Genomic DNA, 25,719 nt, shown 5'->3' with positions numbered 1-25,719 from the left:
CCGTACTTTTCTTCCTAACATTAATTACGTATCCTGTTCCAGTACATCACGCCCGTCTGCGTTAGTCTAGCTTGCCTTTTCAGCCATCTCAACTTCACGGTGTCGGCCCAGCTACCGACACAACATTGGCGACGAGATAAAAGAGTTCTTTCTGATTGCTTACATTTAATTGTGTCATGGCTTCGCCACATTCTCCAGATGTACTGTCCGAATTTTATCGCTTGCAGAATCAGCAGACGCAGGCGTTATTGTATGCCCTTGGACAGCTCGTCCAGGGTCAACGTGCGCTGCAAACCGAAGCGGCCGCAGCCGCTTCTTCGCTACCGCTGCCACTAAACGCTGTTGCACCTCCCTTTCGACCATACGTGGCAGCCGATGAGACCTGGCACGAGTGGTCTCGCCAGTTCAACTTTCATCTAGCAGCCTACAGAATTCAAGGTAAAGAGCGGCAGCCGTTTTTGCTTTCTTGTGTCGGTGTGACCACATACCGTGTGATAGTGAAATTGTTTCCCAGACGCGACGTAGCAACTCTGTCCTACGAGGAAATTTTGTCTGCATTAGATGCCTATTTCAAAGAAACCGTTAATGTGGTTGCAAAACGGTATACGTTCTTTCGTACAAAACGTACGGCCGGTCAAACTAATAGGGAGTGGGTAACAACATTGCAAGGACTTACTAGGGACTGTGCCTTTGAATGTGACTGTGGTCTTTCTTATTCAGATACAATGGTGCGTGATGCAATTGCACAGAACGTTTCTGATGTTCGCATACGGGAGCAAATTTTGAAACTAGTTAATCCCTCCCTTCAACAAGTGATAGACATATTGGATAGACAGGACACACTTGACTGTGCTCAGGAATCTTTTGAAACTTCGCCAGCCGTGTGTAACATTAACCGGCCCGCTGGACGCGCTGCGCGGCCCGGTAACCGGGCCTCGCGCACGTCCGCACAGCTGCCGCCGCGCGCTAAGCCACGTGTGCCGCGCCAGCCCACAAATGTAGTGAAATCGTGCCCGCGGTGTGCTACTAGAGATTCGCGTGAACATTGCCCGTCACGCCAAGCTATTTGCTTTTTCTGCAATAAGAAAGGACATGTTCAAAGTGTTTGCCAGAAAAAGCTCAGATCAGACAATCACAATCATTCCAGGCCCTTTGCTTTGCGCCGGAATCGAACCAAGGACACTCAGGCTCGTGGACCTTCGCCTATGGACATTCATGTCGTTAATTGCACTTCGTCCAGTGACACTTTCTCTCACAGTAACTGTGATCGTCCCACAAAAACTGTGCGTCGACGTCGCCGGAAATCACGTCAATTAGCAAGTGATTCTGTACCAGTGTCTGTTCCAATTGCACAAAACAGTCGCTCTTGTCGTCAGCAGAACAATAAACTTTTTGTGGACTTAGACTTTGAAGGCAAAGTGATACCATTCCAGCTCGATACCGGAGCTGCAGTTTCATTGCTCAATCATGACACATACAAACAACTGGGCAAACCTCCGTTGCGTTCCGCAAATGTTAAGCTCACTACATATTCCGGACAGACAATTCCTGTGTTAGGACAGTGCAGCCTTCTTGCAACATACAAGGGACAAACAAAACTTGTGTCATTTTACGTTCTTCGTTCTTCTTCTGCAGTGAACTTGTTTGGTCTAGATTTATTTCAGTTGTTTAACATGTCTATTGTAAATCAGGTCCTATCAGTGAATCAGACTGTGCCTACAGACAGTGTTTCTCGGCTGTGTGACGAATTTGCAGACATTTTTGCACCGGGCTTAGGTTGCGCTCAAAACTATGAAGCACATTTAGAACTGAAGGTAAACGCGCAACCGAAATTTTTCAGGGCGCGCAATGTTCCCCACGCATTGCGTGATGAGGTCGCAAGGACGTTACACGATCTCGAATCACAGGGTGTAATTGAACGTGTGCAAGCTTCTCTCTGGGCCTCACCCTTAGTAATTTTGCCAAAACCTTCCGGAAAATTGAGACTTTGCGTGGACTTCAAGGCCACAGTGAATCCACAGCTAGTGACTGCTACTTTTCCTTTGCCCCGCCCGGAAGATCTTTTTGCTAAACTGTGCCCGGGAAAATATTTTTCAAAGTTGGACCTAGCCGATGCGTACTTGCAAATACCGGTGGACGACGAATCCCAGCGCGTATTGGTGGTTAACACGCATCTTGGTTTGTACCGCTTCAAAAGACTGCCATTCGGGTGTGCATCCGCCCCTGCCTTGTTTCAGCAATATTTACAAACTATTTGTGCGTCGGTCCCTACTGCAGCAAACTATCTGGACGATATAGTGATCTCCGGACAGACAGAAGCAGATCATCTTGCGAACTTACGAACATTATTTCAGGTCTTGCGGCAAAATGGTCTTCGCTTGAGGAAGGACAAATGTGTGTTTTTTGCTCGTGACTTACCATACCTGGGACATGTCATTAATGCCCAAGGCATACATCCGAGTCCAGAGCACCTCCGTGCCATACAAGAATTGCCTTCCCCTCAAAATGTGAAACAGCTACAGAGTGTGTTGGGTAAAATTAATTATTACAATAAATATGTGCGCAATGCCTCTTCCATTTCAGCTCCGCTTCATCGCTTACGCCGTAAAGGTGTTCCGTTCGTCTGGACGACGGAATGTGAACGCGCCTTTCGCCAGTTGAAATCGGCGTTGCTTTCTAATACTTGCCTCACGCCATTCGATCCCCAGAAACCCCTTTTGTTGATGGTAGATGCATCGGATTTCGGGATCGGTGCTGTGCTTGCGCACAAAGTTGGCTCCCATGATCGCCCTATTGCCTTTGCGTCCAAATTGCTCTCGTCTGCGCAAAGAAATTATTCACAAATAGAGAAAGAAGCTTTGGCTCTCGTGTTTGGTGTTACTAAGTTCCATGATTTCTTGTATGGTCGTCACTTTACCATCATCACAGACCACAAACCTTTGACATCGCTTTTTCATCCGACCAAGCCTGTACCTCCACGTACAGCGCAGAAATTCATTCGCTGGTCTATTTTCCTCTCGCAGTACCGCTACGATATCTTGTATCGGTCCACTGCTAAGCACGGAAACGCCGATGCGTTGTCCCGTTTGCCTGTTGCTGAGGATAAAGCATTCGATTCTTCCGAACTTGCTTGCATGTTCATTGATTCGGAAACCGATGAAGTGGTCGAATCGTTTCCGATTGATTTTCGTCGTGTAGCTACAGCCACAGCTGCTGACCCTGTCCTTGCTACTGTTTTACGTTTTGTTGCTACGCAATGGCCTTTGTCAAAGTCTCGGATCGAGGATCCGTTGGTTCGCCGATTTTTTGCTCACAAGGAGAGACTTTTTGTTCGACGTGGTGTTTTGTTGTTGCGTTCTGATAATGATCAGTCCAGAGTCGTGGTCCCACGTTCGTTACAGTCCTCTGTTTTACGGCTTCTTCACCAAGGACATTGGGGTATAGTGCGAACGAAACAACTTGCTCGTCAGCACTGTACTTGGTTCGGAATCGATGCTGCGATTACGAATATGTGTTCTTCGTGCCCGGCGTGTGCCGAACAACAATCCGCACCGCCGCGGAAAGTCTTTGCATGGCCAAAAGCCACTTCCCCTTGGCAACGCTTGCACATTGATTTTGCTGGTCCATTCTGGAATGCTCGATGGTTGGTTCTGGTCGACGCCTTCAGTAATTTTCCTTTTGTTGTCCGGATGTCTTCCACGACGTCCTCCGCTACCATCCAAGCGTTGTCTGCTATCTTTTGCATTGAAGGTCTTCCGCAGACTATTGTTTCCGACAATGGCCCACAATTCATGTCCGCAGAATTTCAGTCATTCTGCCAGGCCAATGGTATTCAACATCTGACATCCGCGCCGTTTTCGCCTCAGTCCAACGGTGCCGCTGAACGATTGGTCCGGACTTTCAAGTCACAGATGTTGAAATTGAAAGAGTCGCATTCTCGGGAGGACGCATTGTTGCTCTTTTTGTCTTCGTATCGCTCTCAGCCCCGAGATGGTCGCTCGCCGGCTGAGTTGCTCCACGGTCGTCCTCATCGCACCTTGATGTCATTGCTGCATCCGCCGCATCAGGTTCCGGTGCAGCGGCAGACTCCTGCTTTTGCTCCAGGCGACGTTGTATTTTATCGCAACTATCGAGGTTCACGGCGTTGGCTCGCAGGGCGCATTCTTCGCTGCCTCGGCCGCGCGATGTATTTGGTTTTGGGGGCCTCTGGTGAGGTGCGTCGGCATCTCAATCAGCTGCGCCTCTGTCGTCGCTCGGGTTCTGCCGCTCCCCGTCTGCTTTCAGCGACGGTGCCGTCCGGTCAGCGCCCTGGGGACCCATCTACTGGCTCGCCTCATCCCCAGGTGTTACCGACGATGCCTTCCATTTTGCCCCATGGCGACGCGCCGCCGCCGCTGCAGCAGCAGCAGCCGCCGCCGCCGCCGCTTGTTCTCCCGCCGGCGCCGCCCGCATTCGACGCTTCTTTGCAGCCGCCGAGCGCCTCCCAGGGTCACGCGCCGCCGATCGCTTCCCGTGACCAGCTGTCCTCCGCCATGGAACTCCCGCCCGCTCCGGACCACATGACGTCATCGCGCGTCGGCTACCCCGACGCGATGGAGGTTGATCCTTCGGTCCCTCCTGTCTCTTTACGGGCGCATACACCGCATGTTGACGTGCACCCTGGACTAGTTTTTCAGGCGTTTCCTAGCTCCCCTCGGACCGAATGGCCGGGTGCGGGTGGCACGGCCTCGCCTGTTGTTAGGCTCCCCACCTCCTCGCATACGTCAACATGTGGTCCTCCCCACGGCGGACGGAAGCCTTATCTCACGACCGTTCGCCGATTTGCGGGGGAGGAATGTGGTGTCACCGCCAGACACCACACTTGCTAGGTGGTAGCTTAAATCGGCCGCGGTCCATTTAGTACATGTCGGACCCGCGTGTCGCCACTGTGTAATCGCAGACCTAGCGCCACCACCAAGGCAGGTCTCGTGATACGAGAGAGCACTCGCCCCAGTTGTACGAGAACCTAGCTACCGACCAGATGTACGAAGCCTTTCTCTCTCATTAGCCGAGAGACAGAATAGCCATCAGCTAAGTTAATGGCTACGAACTAGCAAGGCGCCATTAGCCATACAGTGATTGTACTTAAAGTCTCCTGTGTATCGTCAAGATCGATGTACCACAATGATATTAAAGATAAGTATTAATCCTGCTCCGTACTTTTCTTCCTAACATTAATTACGTATCCTGTTCCAGTACATCACGCCCGTCTGCGTTAGTCTAGCTTGCCTTTTCAGCCATCTCAACTTCACGGTGTCGGCCCAGCTACCGACACAACAAATACTAACCTCAGACTTTTCATAAGTGATGCAGTTATGTATAATGAAATACTCGGAAACATCTGCACATGTATTCAGTCAGATCTTGAAAGACTTTAAAGTGGTTGAAGGATTGGAATTTGCTTTAAATGTTCAGAAATGTACAACTGCACAGATTGTAAATGTCAATGTAGATAAAATTGTGAATTTGCACCTAGTCTTGGATCAAAGCTTCATGGTGTGAGACAAAAATTAACAAGTATCAGAGAGAAAATTCCAAGAAATTGTATTGCCCACAGCACCAGTGGTTAGGAATATGTGCCTACCTGAATCTCAAGACTGCTTCTTGAAAGTGCCTCTCGACTGACGTCAAAAGTGAGTGCCTCGTTGAACACAGGGTTCACTGTGTTCCGGTGGACACCCGTCTTCTTCTTCTTGACACGCTTGCCGCCTTGCACCAGTGCCACTTTCACGAAGGGGTCTGTTGGCAGGTGGAAGTGAACAACAAGTGAGTAACAGCAAGACAATACTTCCAACATTCTCCCCATGGGAGATGTGTCTTAAATGGTAAGACAGTCTCTAAGGCTGTCCATGTGCCAAATTTATCAGTCAACACAGGTCAGTGCACCTGATTACCCTTCCATGAAAGAGATGTCTACACATTAAAAGCTTCCTGTTGGTGCTTTTATGTACACTGAGACATTTGTTTGTAACCTGGAACATTAGTTCCCAATTTTGAGTTTGCTTTTCCCAAACTATTCTGTCATGGTATGATCTGATTCTTGCCTCCAACATTATGCCATGAGCAGAAAGGGCAATATGTAACCTACATCCAGAGACAGCCCCAGCTCATCTGCCAGTGGAATGAGAGAACTACCTATGAGCCTTCATCTGATGTTGAAGTTAGGTTGACTACCTAATCCAGGACTAAAAAGATAAAGTAAATTCTGTGGCTCACAGCCCGTGACTGGGCTATTGCCCTGACTGCTGGTAGAGTGCAGTCTTTCATCACTGTGATACAAGGAGGAGGAGGGTGGTGCCCTGGCTACCTTTTACCTCTGAGAAAGATCCCAGTGTGCACTTGAAGCAGACTTCGTGGACCTGGGGCATCCTGGATGGATTGGAATGAGGAAAAATCCCCACCACTATGTAGTATTGAACTGGACCTCTGGGACTGGAGTCTACTGCTCTACCTCCTAGACCATCAGGATCTAGCCCTGATATTCAAAACTCCATTAGGATATTAATTTTGTTTGTGTATTTATAAGAAAAAAACATTTTGTAAGATCTTTGTTTATTGACACACATAAACATCAAAAACATTTAATCAGTCATTCAGTTTTGAAAATAACAAAAATATTTACAGAGATTTTACTACGAAAGCTTTACTTTTTGCAAAATTGTTGACAATGTCACAAATTTCAATTCAGCGTAATAGAGGGTCAAATAAAATAGGAGCCTCAAATGTTTGGAAGCCAGTCACTCATTCAAAATGGATCTGTTGCCCATGTTTATCTGCCAAATAAAACAAGTAATCCTGGCAGGAGCTTTTGAGTACAAATTACTACTTATCCCTGTGCTCGACTGTGCACCACCCTGCTGCAGTGCACTCCTCGCACTTCTGAGTAGGGCTGCCTCTCCCTACGTTCAACATGTCTGTGTCCAAAGGAGACAACACAGCATTGCATTATGCATTACATACCCAAAAACATCTGAAAATGGAAAAAATGAAGGATGTTGTTGTGTAGTTGACACATGATTTGAATTTAATGAAGATACAACTTATTTCACCATAAACTACAAAACAGAGAAGCAAAATTAACTAAAAGTCAGAAAGAGGAAGCCATATTTTCTCAAATTATACATAATGCACCACAATCAAATATCAAACCATAAACTGAGTATCCTGCAGAAGAATACACTACTATAATTGTTTAGCAGAGAAGAGTCTCTAGTATTTATTGTGAATATCTAAAGCATTACTTATCAAATATTCAGCATGCAATGTCCATGATGCCTTGATCCACACAAAGGGCATAATCATTCCTGCAGTTTTCTGTGGTTATGGACTAAAATTACACATGGATTTGTTATTGACTACAAAACCATACTTGCAGTATTGTGAAATAATATGAAGCAGATAGGTCTGATTGCCTTAAACAAATTAAATTTTGGACACGTATTGCCATAAATAAGAAAAAAAATTATGCAACACAGAATACATGCAAAAGGACTTAAACACTTCTTATTGGTGCAGATAGTGAAGAACACATGATTTGCAGGAGCAACTACCCAAATTGGATGTCATAAACCAGTAGGTAATGGGAACCATCATAGTTCTGCTATGATTTCCCTAGTTGACTATGTAATTGACTTGAAAAACTGTGGTGTTGCATAGTGACATCAGGTAAATAAAGAATTAACAACTGTGTTTAAGAAGGATGCACAATTTATTTTATCATTTGTGAAAATTGGGTGCTCGAAAATTTTCTATGATACATTGACTAATCTCAACAGTACTACGAATATAGTATACAGGATGGTCCTAAACTGTATGTCAAAAATGTAAAGGTAGGTGGTGGGGACCTAAATAAGCAGATATCATATAGGAATGTGTGTACGGTAATGACACATTACAGCACTATCTTCTACAGCAGTACAATTCACAGGAAACTGAAAAGGCAAATGACATCAGAAATTTATTAATAGTTTCCAAGAGGTGCTCGAAAGAGCAGCCACTAGTGATATATGATTCAAAGTGATGGCGCATGGATTGGCGTACATTAGAAAAGACATCAGGCATGTTGATCACGTGTCCAGCAGCAACAGACACTTGAGCAACTAGATCTTCAGATATGACAGGTCTCTCGTACACCAGGCTTTCCATATGACCCCACAAGAGAAAATTCATGCAGGTTAAATCAGGAGAATGAGGCTGCCCCATCCTATCTACTGCTGGCCATAGACAGAGTCCAGGTGATTCCTGACGTTTCGACTGAAGTGAGCTGGCACTCCATCATGCTGGAACCACATTCGTCTGCAGACAGCTAGAGGAACATTGCCCAGATGTTCAGTAAAGACCTCCTGTAGGAAGTTGTTGTATGTGTGACCAGTTAAATACCTAGGTAGAATGTACGGTCCTATTAAGTTATTGTGCACAATGCCTGCACAAGTATTAATGGAAAACTTTTCTCGGCAGGCATGTCCTATTGAGCCATGTGGGTTGCCATAAGCCCACTGGTGACAATTAGGGATGTTCAACATATTCTATTGTGTAAAGGTAGCCTCATCAGTAGATAAAACATCTGGAGGGAAGGTTTTATTGTCTGCTGTAGATACCAACTAGAAAAGTTGAGACATGGAAGACAATCATCAGGGGTTAATGCTTGCACTCTCTGTAAATGATATGAATGCATTCTGTCTTCTTATAAATTCCTCAAAACATTTTGATGGCACCCACTCAATGCACGTCCTACAGCTCTCGAGCTTGTTGAAGGATTATCCTCTACTGTGTTTAATATCCTTCATCCACTGCAGAAGTTTAGCTGCATCTTCCACTGCCAGTTTCGCCCCTGGAAGCATAAAATGGTCCACTCATGCGTAACTCCCGATGAAGACGTTCAAATGTTCGGTTATCTGGCAGATTCCTATCACGGAATCACTCACTGTACATGCTTTGAGCAGATAATCTATTTCCTTATGCAGCCCCAGACATGAAATGCTTGTTGGCCAGCTCCGCATTGGCGAAACAATGTATGCTGTTCGAGATTCGGGAACGAAGCCAGCAAAGTGCTTCTATACGCTGTAGTCATCAGGAATCTACTGACTCAAGGCAGCATTACTGCACACACATTCCTATCAGACATTTTCTTATTTCGGTCCCCTCTACCTGCCGTTACTTTTTTGACATATAATTTAGGACCACCATATATACATACCAGAACAGGTAAATTTAGTATTTAAAGCTGCATCAACAGGTAGATCGTTACAGGCAGATCGTTAGCTCAGTTTAGGAAGAGAAGGTAGCAGCAAACGACTGTTATTTTAAGTAAAGAACTACATCAGCATTGGCCGGATTTATTAGGAGAAAACACTGAAAACTCAAACTGGGACGTCCAGATTGGGAATCGAAAATGACGGCTCTTGAATGTGAGTTTAACGTGCCTTACCTTCTGTAGAAATAATGACTGGAAATAAATGAAAATTAACGTTGCTGACACCAGGAGAAAGTGGGAAGGGACAGGAATTGGCTTTTAGGCAATACTTGAAAATGGTATTTTGATAGTTTTGTTCTACAAGATTGGAGACACGATCATAATTTCACTTTCTAATACTGCAATTCGTCGAAGGTCGTCTATGGCGTTTATTAAATACGTCAGAATTAGAGTAAATTTGGTCCATTTGTGATATTAATGATGCAGTGGATTGAAAAATTTGGCAGTGTCATCCATTGAGCAACATGCTCTGCCTCCACAGAAACCCCTCTAGTATTTCTTGTGAACACTTGTCAAATAATCAGGATGCAACATCCATGATAGAGTTGTGTAAAGTATAAACATAACATTTCTAAAAAACATCATTTTTGTGTGAACTGACGACAGTGTGTGATTTTGAATTTCATTCAGCTAACGTCTGACAGAGAGGAAATACAGGGCGAGTCCAAATTCTACTGCTGTACTTAGTCAGAGTTTAAGCAGAAACACTCGGTTGCCTGTGACTTGTTGCGAAATAATTCATTCCGTTTGTTACCCCAACTACTTATGCAACTGAATTGCGTTGATAATGAGAATACCTGCACACCTACACAACCGATGTACGGAGTCGGCTCGAAGACATAATTAGCCTCCTTTGCTATGAACTGAATTGAACTGACTTAGTTATCTGTGAACAACTCTTATGTTCTATAAAGCATAGACAGTAGATACATCATTATACAATTATTAACATACTGTATATAAATATTATTGCAAGATATTGCTTTTCTTGTACTCATCAAATAATTAATTTTGTTACAACACAGGTTACATACACTGCAAGTTATGTTGTGTGCCATAAGCTACAATTTTGTTGTTACAATCATATTTACAATAAAAGGTCATCTTCCTTTACATCATATATAAATTCATTTGTGCTACAGAGTGCTTTTTCTTTCAGCCATGTCTCCATCACTATTTTAAACTTATTTTGATATAATACCCTTGTGTCATGTATATTGTTGAAAAATACTTTGTCAGCATGTAAAAAAAAAATGTTTAGAACTTTACTTAAACGAGTCTAAGGAATTCCAATAGGATAATGACAATGGAAATGTAGTGATTATTTATGCACTGGGATTACCAGAGGACGCCCGGGTGTCGTCGACGATTCTGAGGTTGCGAGCCTTCAGCACGACGACTGTGAGGCGCTCTGCAGATGGCAGGAAGGACAGCGACACCATCACCTCGCCCAGCTCCGCCTGTCGAGAACCGAAAATTAGCCCATGGATAATTACGGTACTACACTGAAGCGTCAAAGAACCTGGTATGGCATGCGTATTCAAATTCAGAGATATGTAAACAGGCAGAATACGGCGTTGCGTTGGGCAACACCTATATAAGACAAGTGTCTGGCGCAGTTGTTAGATCGGCTACTGCTGCTACAATGGCAGCTTATGAAGATTTAAGTGAGTTTGAACATGGTGTTATAGTCGGCGCACATGCGATGGGACACGTCTCCGAGGTAGCGATGAAGTGGGGATTTTTCCGTATGACCATTTCACGAGTGTACTGTGAATATCAGAAATCCGGTAGAACATCATATCTCCAACATCACTGCGACCGGATAAAGATTCTGCAAGAAGGGGACCAACGACGTCTGAAGAGAATTGTTCAACGTGACAGAAGAGCAACCCTTCCGCAAATTGCTGGGCCATCAAAAAGTGCGAAACGTTCAACAAGACATCATCGATATGGGCTTTCGGAGCCGAAGGCCACTTGTGTACCCTAGATGACCGCACAACACAAAGCTTTACTCTTCGCGTGGGCCAATCAACACCGAAATTGGACTCTTGATGAGTGGAAACATGTTAACTGGTCGGACGAGTCTCGTTTCAAATTGTATCGAGCGGATGGACGTGTATGGGTATGGGGACAACCTCATGAATTCATGGACCCTGCATGTGAGCAGGGGACTGTTCAAGCTGGTGGAAGCTCTGTAATAGAGCAGGGCATGTGCAGTTGGAGTGATATGGGACCCATGATATGTCTAGAAACGACTCAGAGATGACATGTACGTACACATCCTGTCTGATCATCTGCATCCATTCATGTCCATTGTGCATTCTGGCGGACTTGGGCAATTCCAGCAGGACAATACGACGCCCCACACGTGCGGAATTGTTACAGAGTGGATGCAGGAACACTCTTCTGAGTTTAAACACTTCCGCTGGCCACCGAAATCTACAGACATGAACATTATTGAGCATATCTGGGATGCCTTGCAACGTGCTGTTCAGAAGAGATCTCCACCCCCTCGTACTCTTACGGACTTATGGGCAGCTCTGCAGGACTCACGGTGTCAATTCCCTCCAGTACTACTTCAGGCATTAGTCGAGTCCACCCCACGTCGTGTTGCGGCACTTCTGCGTGTTCGCGGGGGCCCTACACGATATTTGGCAGGTGTGCCAGTTTCTTTGGCTCCTCAGTGTAGTAGCGGCCGCTTACTAAATGTGTGCCAGGGATTCCCAGGCGCAAGAGTTGTATACAGTGCGCTTCACAATTAGTAGCGAAGACTGATAAGGGTGAAAGTGTGCGAGGAAAATGGGGAAGGAGGGGGTCCATATGACAGGTCACTTGTATGGAAAGAGGTTGTCAAACCGGTCCTGCCTATATCAACATTTCCCTTCTCTCTCATGTCCTATACTCAAGCACTCAAAGCATATCTCAGCAAACTCAGCGCGGTTTTCTTATATAAATTGAACTAACGATTAAGTTGAAAACTGATGATTTATCTGTTGGCTATTCTAATCACAGATGTAGTGCAAACTTCATTTGCTTCCTTGTAGTTATATTACGAGGTCTTCTTTTGACTCAGTGTGATTCTGTATCGTGCTTTGCAGTTTCACGCATTACAAAGAAATCAAGCCTAAAGCTCTGTTTCCAGTTTTTAACTTAGTGATTTAAAAAAAAAAAGCAGAAAACCTTCGAGACCAGGTATATACTCTTTACTAATAGGTTAATGGTGCTGTGCATACATCTTTAGTATTATTCTGCTAGAACATCGTCACTTGTGACTTGCCTACTTCTTATACAAAGCGTCGTGAACTAAATTTCACAAGATTTCTCATCTTGGATACTAACTTTCTTGCATGACTTTTTTATTTACAGCACCGCACGTTTCCTACACGATATACACGCTTAGATATTGTTTGGGTTACACTTGTTCTGTGTTCTTTTTTGTATACACTAAAACCAGCAGAATAATCCTCATTACAGTGGCAATGTTTTTCCAAAATGTTTTATGTGGTTATAGAAGTCATTTTGAATTTTGATTTATTTAAGATTCTAAATAACGAATTTATGATTCCTTCATCCTTTAAAAACGGAATCTGTTATACACCTCACTTTACGAAAATATGTCACAAATGCAGCAATGCTCACGCACTTGGAGCTGCATTTGTGGCACTCCTTCCTCGTTGGAATGGGCAGTGGAACGCCTCTGCTCTCGGCAGTCCGCCCAGTGTTTCGACAGTCCGCCAGTTGTTGCCAAATCGTAATATTGTTTTGGGAAGATGGTAAATACTACGAATGGATTTTGGGAATCTGGTCTGCGGGAGTGTGTAAATTACGTCGGCGAAAATGAAGTCTCGGAACGCTGTGACTGTTTCCATGTCACGTACATCTTGGTCTGTTGCCGTTATGTGGATATATTGTATGTTAAGTGCGTGAAGTAGGAGGCGTTCACTGTTATTCGTCGTTCTGGAATTGCAGGCCGTGTGTTTCACACTATAAAGGCAAGCCACAGTTTATTTGCCTGGACGTCGCAGAATTTCTCGCAAATCTTCTGTGTCTAGACGTCCTCGAGGTGGCCAGTACACTGACATGAACGTTACAGTTCGCTGTGACACTCATGTCCACTGCGATGGCCTCCATCATGAGGACAGCCGCCGTAGGTGCAACATAGTGCCAATGCGAGTTTTGGGGCATATCGTATGTCACAGTGCCACCTCCCGCTGTAAGATTGTCATCGCTGTAGCGTGAATAATTGGCAACAATGGCACGGATACCAGGCTTGAGATGTGTTTCTGTGATCAAGCAGAGGTCTATTTCTTTCTCGTGTCGAAAGTGGCGGAATTCCAAAAGGTGAGCGTATCTGTTGGCGGTCCACGTTGAAATTGCAAATTGGTCAATTGGTCTATTCGTTGGCATAGGCTGATTGTGTAGTATCACGAGTTTGTTGTGTGCTGCTGATCGCTGCCCTAATTGCTGGAATCAGGAGACCTGTGGTCTGACGTCACACTACTCTAGTCGAGACCCACGATAAAGACAGGCTGTAGTATGTGCGTCACAGCATGTGACAGCAGGTCTTATGAGTGCAGCCGTCTCTGGTGGGCAGCAAGTAACTACTACAGACGAGTTTAATTATTATTAACTGTGTGTTTGAATCTATGCAACCTGTCAATAGTGCACAACGAAGTTAAGCCTTGTATATAAATGCACTTTTCATTCCCACCCCTGAGAGGGGTGGCCGGGCTGCTTGAGGGCTTGCATTGCCCTTTTCAGCCTTTTGCTGTACAAGTACATTCGTTTATTTATTAATTCAATATTTCTTGCAAAAGTGCATTTGGTCATGTTGACAGCATTGAGTATACAAAAATATATAATATACCAAGATGCAAAAATGTAAAATAATAAAATAATACAATAATACAAAAATATAAAATAAGTACAAAGATATTATGTAAAATAAGGTATATTAAAAATAAGTTAAGTTAGAAATTGAGTTTTAAATATTAAAGATTTTAAGTCATATTGAAATATAGTGTATATTTTATATATTATACAGTATTTTCCGTCATGATTATTCCGTAAATTCTCTTTGAATACTTTTGAATACTTTAGTGTATATAGAGGTTGTAGCATACGATAGTAGTACAGTAATTTTGATGTGTATGCTACTTTTAATGTTTAATTTATTATTTCTATGCTACTTTGTAAGTGTAACTTAGGTCTATGGTGTGTGTGTGTGTATTCTGGGGTTAGTTTCTGTGTCTTTGGGTCAGGTGTGGGGGAAGTGGGATGTCTTGTGTTAGTGGTTCCATGATGGGGGCGAGGTCTGGGTATTCTTGGCTGGTGTTGTGTGCTACTGTACGTGCTGGTTGGGTATATTAAATTTTGGTCTTGTTGTCAAAATGTCTTCCATCTCATTGACATATTTATTTCCCGTGGGACTTGCATGGAGCTGAGCATTCACGAAGTGTGACGGACAAGGCGACTAGTGCAACGTCACAAGTTCTTTGTGAGACCTGTATTTCTCATGGGCCCAGTACACTCCGCAGTGTGGCTCGCCGTGTCATACTGGTGACTGTTGTATTTTCTGGTGTGACCTATGTTGACGTCAGATATGAGGGTGCCAGGCCTGACTCGAACAAAAGGTTGTTTCATAGGGCTTTCTCATCGTTGTGGAGTCTGTGATGCCACATCGCTGCATCTCTTGACGGCGGTTGCCGGTTTCTTGTCCTCTAATGGTAGAAGAGCTCCCATGCGTCGACTGGCACCTTTCTGAAGCTGAGACCCCCTGTAGTTATCAGGTTGTTGGCCACCACAGTTGGCATACTTCGAAGATGGGAAGGGAAGGGGCAGTGGCCGACTATCGTGGCCTTCTCTGCACATTGACAGTATGGTGCAATGTAGATGTACCTGCAAAAAAAAATCCTTGCATTGGTAGCGTTGCGTCGGACACCTGGTGGCGCGCAGCTCTCTACTTTGACTACTAAGTGGCAAAGTATTCATCTGTAGCATTTTTCTGATTCTCTTCAGTATCCGCAAGAATAGCCACCACTACAGGAGTGACTTTCTGCTTCCCAGGAAGTTTTTGGCGTACAGTGGCGATGAAACCTTCTTGTGTCCCTCCGCTGGTATGAGATTGGGGAATTCCATGAGTGAGTGCCCTGATGAGCAGTGGACGTACCGTGGGGGAAGTTGTAACACAGAATTCCTTCCGCTCCAGCCACGCTGATTACCACGACGTAGTCCGCTGTGGACGTAAGGGCGAGTTTCGGTCTGTTCTGCCTGCTTGTTTCAGTGAGAAGTTGCGGGTACAGTTTTGTTCCATCCAGCTGTTCAGTTTCTCACAGCTCTCTGAATATGGAACCACAGTCGAAGGGAGCTTTTGGCGTTGTTGTTGGTGCTCTCCATGCTGTTGCTTGCAGCTCCTGTCTTCTGTAGCAAGATCCGCCCTGCAGAAGTTTTTAAACTGCAGAGGAGGAGGTATAGGAGCCGGTTACAACTTCGCGAGTGGATGGTCGTCGTAATATTTCGGTTCATTGGTGCATATCCTTTGAGAGGGCTACAATCGATTTCCTGCTCCATTCTGCCCAATGCGAGTTCTTGCCCCATCTGAAATGAGCTCGTCATTGATGGGAAAAATAAACACTTATCTTTAAACACTTATCTTCCTGCTTTCTTCCCTCAGTCGGCATGCTGTGTGACGGATGCCACAGTAACTATCTTACATAGCTCTTAAAAAAATTGTATTACTTCCCCACACTTTCGCCATTCAGCTTTTAGTGTTTATTATGGACTTTTGCATAAAATTCAGCCTTCTGATGATGAAGCCAGTCCAGGACACCATGTGGAAGTTTTCATCAGAGTTAAAAAAGTTGAGAGCAAAGTCATTTTTCCATTTGCATGAAGAAGTAAAAATCACACGGAACAAAATCTGGGCTGTATGGTGGATGTTAAAAATTTCCCCATTTGAGCTGGCTTAACAATTCACATTCTTTTAGGGGAGGGTGTGGCCGAGAATTGTTGTTCAAGAACATGATACTGTGTCACTTGTTTTGAATGACTCTTCTCACATTTCGTAATGTGTCACAGTTGTTGTTGTTGTGATCTTTAGTCCAAAGACTGGTCTGTTGCAGCTCTCTAAGCCAGCCTATCCCGTGCATGACTCTTCACCTCTGTGTAAGTACTGCAACCTACATCCATTTCAACCTGCTTACTGTATCTGAGCCCCCTACAATTTTTACCCCAACACTTCCATCCATTACCAAACTATTGGTTGCTTGATGCCTCAGGATGTGTCCTATCAACCGATCCCTTCTCGCCAGCATGTGTGGCCGAGCGGTTCTAGGCGCTTCAGTCCGGAACCGCGTGACTGCGACGGTCGCAGGTTTGAATCCTGCCTCGGGCATGGATGTGTGTGATGTCCTTAGGTTAGTTAGTTTTAAGTAGTTCTAAGTTCTAGGGGACCGATGACCTCAGATGTTAAGTCCCATAGTGCTCAGAGCCATTCTTTTTTGATCCCTTCTCTTAGTCAAGTTGTGTTGTAGATTAATTTAGTTCGATTCAGTACCTCCTCTTTTATTATTCGAGCTGGAGTCCGCGCAGAATATCGCGGCCGGTAGATATGCAAATGGCAGGGCATGCGTGGGGAGAGCGGTAGTGCTGGGGGTTTGGGGCAGGCGTTGTAGGGAAAATGCCACGCGCCGGAGGGGGAGTGCCGCTCGAAACTGAAGCTAACACTCACATTTTTTGTAAATATTAACACTTTGCCGTCCGCACGTCTCGTAAAATTTTATTCATTTGGCGCCGGCAGCGCTAATTCGGATTACTTGGATCGTCGCCGGCCGCCTGTCACCTTTCCGTTGATGAAAAGCTTCAAACACATTGACTTTAGCGCGCTTTAATTTTTCCGGAAATCCTCTATATTGCCGTATCGTTCCACAGACTCGAATTTTCTTTTCAAGTAACTTCTCTGCAAGTCTTGCACTGTTATAATAATTATCCATTTAGAGGTGATGCCACTTTCCATAAGAAGGTGTCAATAGTTCCATCACAGTTTTTGCTAAAGGTTGTCCAGGGCCAGTAGGTATCTTGAGTGAAGAAATGTATCCCGTTCTCGTATCACAAACATCCCAATGAGTATACCATATTCCGTAATTTTCGACGGATTGTAAACTTTAAAATTTAACTGTCCATGTCACGGTATCATTCCTTCATCAATTGAGATGTTTTGACTTAGATTAAACGTTTCTTTAAACTTTTTGGAAAAATAATCACTTACGAATTTCACTTTCAAAAGCCGGTTGGCATTATCCGGTTTATTGTTGTCGTCGGAAAAATGTGAAAATGAAAATATTTGTCTGAATCGGTTGCGGGATATCGTTTTGCAAAATATCGGTGTGTTTATTAACAGATTCGTTGACCAATAATCATCGATCCTTGCATTTTTTACAGTTCCCATAAGGATAGCAAGCCCAAACCATTTTCTAAGTTTGGGTCCCGTAACGTCGACAATTTTTTTTTTTTTTTTTAAATCCAGTTTCCTTCTATTGCAGTTTTGACTGTAAAACTTGTTGGTTTCGTTGCTAATATATTCAAATAGATCTTCCCAATATATAATTCTACAATATCCACAACGCTGGGTATATCTTTGGGAAATATGTGTGGACCCGGAGATCCTTCAGATTTATTATCGGCCCTCACTAAATCACAGTCTGTCTTCTTCGTCTGATTCATCCGAATCAGTTGGCAACCGTAGCGTTCGCCGAACTCTTCATGGACGTATTTCACTATCTTCAGACGATTCTGCTTTACTTTCATTTTTTTGATATCCGATGTCTTCTTCCCAATCGGCCAAGTCGTCCGGAACGTCAGACAAGGCGTTCGCGCATTCATCGTCAATAATCGTATCGTCTCTTTCGTCTGCCATGATGAAAGTGCACAAGTACTTATAAAAACAAAAAAAACTTAAGTGAGGAACTGAGGAAAAGTAAGGTCAGTATATTAATAATAGCACATCCTTGGTACAAAATAAACATGTAATGTCTTCACTTAAGTTGTTTCAAAACCCATAGCATTTCTCATTTCAACAATTATCGAAGGTCCTTAAAAATACATTCTTTCATAGAAAAAGTCTGTAAGTTCATGGAATAACACGATAGATAATGAAACTTGTATAATAACCATATGGAAAAATACTCTCCTATTTCTGTGCTATCAGTTGCCAAAATATCATTTTGGTATCTCAAACCATTTATGAAACATGAGGAATGTTGTGGATATTTCACTCTGGCTTTATTGCTGGCACGGTGCAATTGCAAATAAGTACATTACGTCAGATCAGTTTTCTCGAGTTTGGTAGTAAATAGAGACAACCACCCAACTCTGAAGAAAAATAAAATATGCTAGCTAAATTTAATATGCAGTAACATATTATATAATATAGACCAAATGCAAAATCATAGCGACCCCTGTATTTCATTGCAAACATTTTCGAATTTCGCGCAGTGTCTTACTTCCGCATAAATGTCACAATATGACCATTAACGAAATAATGGGCACATCAAAATAAACCTCACATACAAAGCTACAAGTAAAAGCAGAAATGAATTTTTTTATCAAATAGGGTCTGTAAAATCGTTTGAGAAATATAGCAGGGCGGGCGCCTCGATTCTGTAACTGCCGAAAGGTGGCAGTGTCGACCGCCCTTCCGAAGAAACGAGTGAACTCCCTCAGCGCTTTGGACGAAAATGGGTCACTGCGCATCGGCCACGGTATCTTGCGGGCACCCTTATCCACCTAATCTTCTGCATTCATATGTAGCACCACATTTCAAAAGCTTCTATTCTCTGCTTCTCTGAACTGCTTGTCTTTCAAGTTTCACTTCTACACAAGGCTACACTCCAACCTTCACAAAAGACCTCCTAACACTTACGTTTGCATTAGATGATAACAAATTCCGCTTTTACATAAATGTTTTTCTTGTTATTGCCAGACTGCATTTCATATCCTTCAGACTTCAGCTGTCATCAGTTACACTATGTGATCAAAAGTATCCAGATGCCTGGCTAAAAATGACTTACAAGTTCGTGGCGCCCTCCACCGGTAATGCTGGAATTCACTATGGTATTAGCCTACCCTTAGCCTTTAAGACAACTTTCACTCTCGCAGACATACGTTCAGTCAGGCGCTGGAAGGTTTCTTGGGGAATGGAAGCCCATTATTCACGCAGTGCTGCACTGAGGAGAGATATCGATGTCTGTCGGTGAGGCCTAGCACGAAGTCGGCGTTTCGAAACATCCCAAAGGTGTTCTATAGGATTCAGGTCAGGATTCTGTGCAGGCCAGTCTATTACAGACATGTTATTGTTGTGTAACCACTCTGCCACATGCCGTGCATTATGAATGTGTTGAACGATGCAATCGCCATCCCCAAATTACTCTTCAAAAGCGGGAAGCAAGCAGGTGCTTAAAACATCAATGTAGGCTGTGCTGTGATAGTGCCACTCAAAACAACAAGGGGTGCAAGCCCCCTCCATGAAAAACGCGACCACACCATAACACCACCGTCTTCGCATTTAACTGTTGGCAGATGACGTTCACCGGGCATTCGCCATACCCACACCCTACCATTGGATAGCCACATTGTGTACCGTGAATTGTCACTCCACACAACGTTTTTCCGCTGTTCAACCGTCCAATGTTTATACTCCTTACACCAAGCGAGGCGTCGTTTCGCACTTACCAGTGTGATGTGTGGCTGATGTGCAGTCGCTCGATCTTGAAATCCAAGTTTTCTCACCTCCCGCCTAACTGTCATAGTACTTGCAGTGGATCCTGATGCAGTTCGGAATTCCTATGGGATGGTCTGGATAGATGTCCCCCTATTACACATTACGACCCTCTTCAACTGTCGGCGGTCTCTGTTAGTCAACAGACGAGGTCGGCCTGTACGCTTTTGTGCTGTACGCGTCCCTTCACGTTTCCACTTCACTATCACATCGGAAACAGTGGACCTAGGAATGTTTAGGAGTGTGGAAATATCGCGTTCAGACGTATGACTCAAGCGACACCCAATCACCTAACCACGTTCGAATTCCGTGAGTTCCGTGGAGCACTCCATTCTGCTCTCTCACGATGTCTAATGACTACATAGATCGCTGATATGGAGGAGTACCTGGCAGTAGGTGGCAGTACAATGCACCTAATATGAAAAAGGTATGGTTTTGGGAGTGTCCGGATACTTTTGATCACATAGTGTAGCTGCCCAAATAGTAAAACTTACATACATTTTCTAATCTAATTCACGTGATTTGATTCAAGTACATCCCCTTATTCTTTTTCTAATTTTGTTGATGTCCATTTCATATCTTTTCAAGACACAATCAATTCCTTTCAACAACTCTTCTAAGTCCTTCTCCATCTCTGACAGTATTACAATGTCATCGACAAACCTTAAAGCTTTTATTTCTTCTCCCTGAACTTAATTCCCTTTCCAAATTTCTCCCTGGTTCCCTTCGCAGCTTGCTTAATGTACAGATTGAACAACATTGCGGATGGGCTACAACCGCTTTAGTGCTAGTTGTGAGGAACCTTCTGCTCACTGTATTTCATCCTTGCTATCTTCAAGATTTCAAAGAATGTAGTTCAGTCAGTTCTATCAAAAGTCTTCTCTAAATCTGCGAATCCTATAAACGTACGTTTGCACTTCTCAGCTTCGCCGTTATGACAAGTCGTAGCGTCTGTGTTGTCTGACGTGTTCCAACATTTCTCTGGAATCCAAACTGATCCTCTCGAGGTCAGCTTCTACCAGTTTTGCTATCATTATGTAATTCGTGTCGTGTCAGTGTTTTGCAGCCACAACTTCTTGAAATGATAGTTCGGTAATTTTTCTTGTCAGCAGCTGCTTTCTTTGGAATTGGAATTATTTCATTCTTCCTGAAGTCTGAAGGTAGTTCTCCTTTCTCATGTACAAGGTGGCGCAGGTAAAAATAGCCCCCCCCCCCCCCCTCCTCTTTGAATGCGAGTGCAGAAGTTCGACTTCTGAAACAGCCACAACAATGTAATTTTTATGCAATAATCGATTGTTAACATTCTTCTGCCAGTATTTCAGTTTATTTAATCAGTGAAGTTGGACATTTCTCTTCGTGGTCTGCGAAATTACTTTATCGATAGAAGAAAGAATTGAAACTGTGTAAGCATGTGTGAAAACAGGTTCGATTAAGAAACCTCGCGAAATTTTCGGGGTGAAGTATCCGGAAAGCAAAGAGGCCAAGAAAGGGTCTGTATAAAAACTGGTGCACTTACGGATCTGTGCGAAATGTAAAACGACAAGGAGTTACTTCAGCTCGCACACAAGAAGTTATTGCAAAAATTCGCCGAAGAATTATTCAGAGCCCAAAGAAGTCTACACGTAATTTGGCCCAGTAGATATAAATAGGAGGAGTTTACTAGCGGATATTGAAAAGTGTTAATCTGAAGCCATATCGTGTGACGGTTGTGCAGCAATTGCAGGAGGATAACAGAAACGTGTAGATGACTGCACGTGGCTTTTGAATAACATCAACCATGGTTTGTTACACCCTTTCCATTACATCAAGGGTGATGAAGGACGATTTCACCTTTCAGGTCATGTGAATTCGCAGAACACGAGGTACTAAGTAACCTAACATTGTGTGTCAACAACTACTTCATGATGGAAACATCGGTGTCAAAAAGACAATACCCTCAGCATGGTTGCATGTGTGGAAATTTCTGATATGTTTTGTGTTCAATTCACTGGATATTAAATACAATACTTCTTTCAGTAAGATGAGGCAAGAAGCCACGTGTCTAAGGTATCCCTGGAACGAGTCCATGTTGTCTTTACCATGTTCGCCAGATGTAACAACATGTGATTTTTTTCCTGTGGGGACACTTGAAGAGCAAGGTCTATGAAACACATCCACATAAAATGCAGGAACTGAAAGACAACATCAGCCGTGATGTTACTGTCATCGATATCCGACTTTACACCGGGAGTATCTGAATATGCTTAGATGTGTACGGCTGTGTATTGATATTGCAGGGCATCACTTTCAACATTTTCTATAATTGTATTTTTCACTGTGTTTGTTATTGTAAATATATGTTAAGTCCATTTCAGCTCTTCGTTTCTGTAATCTCACTACATTTTCTTTATACTTACACGAGCTAGTTTTATCTGCACCACCCTCTCTTTTGTATACCAGGTGGAATAGTTTTGTCATTGCTTATTCTCCAGCGGATATCTGCAGTTCTGAGGTAATGTCGTCTCCTTCAGGGGCCTTGTTTCCACTTTGGTTTTTCAGTGGTCTGTCAACTTATTCTCTCAGTATCAAATCCTGATCTCATCTTCATCTACGACCTCTTTCTATAGTATTGTTTGTTTCCCCTGTATAGAGTCTCTACATATTCCCTCCACCATTCAGTTTGTCATTCTTTACTTAATACTGGTTTACCATCTGAGTTCTTGATACTCATACAGCTGATTCTTTTTCCTCTATTTTTCTATAAGCGACATATACCTTTCGCCTAGTTATACATGTTTCTACAGCCTTGCACTTGCCCTCTCGACATTCCTGTTAAGCCATTTTACACTTTCTGTCAATTTGATATTTTTAGACGTGTGAATTCCCTTTTATCCGAAACATTTTCTGCATTTTTACATTTTCTCCTATGGTCAATTAAATTCAGTTCCTCCTATGTTACTTACCAGGGCTAGTCTTGTAATCTATGTGATCCCATGCTGCCTTCACTGTTTCATTTCTCAAAGCTGCCTGTTCATTTTCTACCGTATTTCTTTCCGTTGCTTCAGTCCAACGTCGCCTGCGGCTCTCTCATACTCTCAACAACCTCTGATTTTTTTCAATTCATCCAGATCTCATCTTCTCAGTTTCCTTTTTGTAATGTTTTCAGTTTTAATTTTCAGATCATAAACAATAAGTTGTGGTCAAAGTCCATATTTACCCATGGAGATATCTTACAGCTTAAAATCTGGTTTCAAAACCTCTGTCTCATAACTGTATAATGAAACTGAAACCTTCTAGTGTCCCCAAATCCCTTCCATGTATATAACCTTCTTTCATGATTCTTAAACTAAGTGTTAGCGATGATTAAATTTCTACAAGGAGGCTTCCTCTTTTATTCCTTTCCCCCAGTCGAAATTCTTCTATTATTTTGCTTTCTCTTAGATTTCCTACTATCGAATTCCAGCTCGCCATCACAATTAAGTTTTCCTCTCAGTTAACTATCTGGGTAGTCTCCTATATATCAGTACACATTCTTTCAATCTCTTCATCATCTGTGGAAATAGTTGGCTCATAAACTTGTACAACTGTGGTGAGTGTTGACTTCGTGGCTACCTTGGCTGCAATGCAATGTTTATAGTAGCTCTTCCGCATTTCTATTTTCTTATCCATTATTTGAGCTACTCCTACATTACCCCTCTTTGGTTATTTGCCGGTGTGGCCGATCGGTTCTAGGCGCTTCAGTCTGGAACCGCGCGACAGCTACGGTCGCAGGTTCGAATCCTGCCTCGGGCATGGATGTGTGTGATGTCCTTAGGTTAGTTAGGTTTAAGTTGTTCTAAGTTCTAGGGGACTGATGACCGTAGTTGTTAAGTCCCATAGTGCTCAAAGCCATATGAACCATTTTTGATTTGATTATTTGCTGATTACTCTGTACTACGCTGACCAGAAGTCCCGTTCTTGCTGCCACCGTGCTTCACCAATTTTCACTATTTCGAATCTCAATCTATGAATTTAACTTGCTGAATTTCCTAACCTGTTTACCAAATCAAAAAGTCTCACAGTCCACTATCAGACACACAAAATGTCATTTTTTCCTGATGATGAGATCTTTCTGAGTAGACCCCACCAAGAGGTTCCAATGAGGGATTATTTTAACTCCAGAATATTTTATCCAAGTGGATACTATCATCATTTAAACACACAGTAGAGCTGCTTGCCATCTTAAAAAATTACTGTTGTTTCCCCTTGCTTTCAGCCGTTTTCATTACCATCACAGCAAGGCTATGTTGGCTAAGGTTACAAGGCCAGATTCGACAGTCAGCCAAATTGTTGACCCTACGGCAACTGAAAAGGCTGCCCATCTACAGGATCCACGGGTTAGTTTGGCTTCTCAACACATACCCCTCAATTGTGGTAGCTCTCACAGTATGGCAATCTGTATCGTTGAGGTACGCGAGCCCTCCTACCTCGGGAAGGGCCGTGGTTCATTTCACAGATAGGGTTCAGAACTTATTGTCCTTCCATGTACCATAAAATCCACAAACAAGATTCTGTTAGCGTCCGGTGCGCCAGCGAGTAACGAGTATGACTTCAAGTCACGGCTAGTAGTCACTGAGGGCACTCTGAGAGCATGGACAACCTCTTCCATGATGTTTTACCTCTCATACGATGGTATCATGCCGTCATATTTTAAAAGGACAGTGCTCGTCCACATGTAGCACGTGCCTCTATAATCTGTCTGCGTGATGTTGAGGTACTCCCGTGGCTAAAAAGATCTCCAAATGTGATCCCAATACTACATTTGTGGACCAGCTTGGACGTCAACTCCGTTGCTGCGTCAGTACCAGCTTGCGTCAGGAGAGGCATCCAGGCCAGAAGGGATGCCACACTATACTGATAAGTGGCCTCATACTGCCAAGGCCTTTGTAAATTTGACTCGAATAAACTATCACTGAAGTAACATAACATACCCTCTCAACTTGTGAAATTACTTTTCCTCCTCTCCTTCTGTATGCTTCGTTTTTCTTGTCAGATAGTGTATCTTTAGTGGCAACTGCTGTTTTCCAGCAGTAACAAACATCCACCATCTGACGACGTGCGACAGTTGTCTCGAGAAAATATTGTAAGACACACAAAACGTGATTCGGCAGCAGACATGAGAGCCATATGCTGAAGATACCCGCTGAGAAAATCTGAGGACTCTTACGAATAATTAACAAGATTACTGGGTGTAATCGAAAGTATATTAAGAAATATTTTAATAACCTGGTGTAAGTATTCTCTAAATGTGTCATCATACTAAATCGCGTGCACTGATATAATACAGATGATAATGGAATCATAACTCTAAAAAAGTTTTGAACAGTACCTGCCAATTCAAAATTATTATCTCCTGTTCTTAGAAAAACTGATTTTTCTTTAGAAACTTTACAAGTTGTACTACCTTGGTGTGTATCGTAGATAAACTGTTTTGCATTCCGTCTTACTGTTTAAAATACATAGGGGACTAACGTAAAGCCGTTACCTTTGGGGTTTGGAAATGCCGATTGATGTAGAAGATTAATTTTTTTAAAAACTATCTTTTCCCCACAAGCCTGTGAAAATCAATCGGAATAGACTGGACATAATTAAGTGCAAACACTTCCATCCCATGTGCAAGGTGTATGAGACA

General features: G+C 43.4%; 1 protein-coding gene across 3 annotated transcripts in view; it reads right to left on the bottom strand.

Annotated features, from left to right (window-relative positions):
• LOC126481640 (synaptotagmin-5) overlaps positions 1–25,719 on the bottom strand; it is a 398,029-nt gene that overhangs the window by 15,305 nt on the left and 357,005 nt on the right. For all 3 annotated transcript variants that reach the window (XM_050105539.1, XM_050105541.1, XM_050105540.1), the window contains 2 exons: positions 10,635–10,752; positions 5,624–5,778 (listed from right to left, as the gene is read on the bottom strand). In XM_050105539.1, coding sequence (XP_049961496.1) covers positions 5,624–5,778; positions 10,635–10,752 — 273 coding nt within the window. The remainder of the gene's footprint in view (positions 1–5,623; positions 5,779–10,634; positions 10,753–25,719) is intronic.

The sequence above is a fragment of the Schistocerca serialis genome, chromosome 5 (assembly GCF_023864345.2).
Source record: "Schistocerca serialis cubense isolate TAMUIC-IGC-003099 chromosome 5, iqSchSeri2.2, whole genome shotgun sequence".
Taxonomy (NCBI): domain Eukaryota; kingdom Metazoa; phylum Arthropoda; class Insecta; order Orthoptera; family Acrididae; genus Schistocerca; species Schistocerca serialis.
Note: the sequence above shows the minus strand (reverse complement) of the source record. Positions and strands in the feature narration are given on the sequence as shown.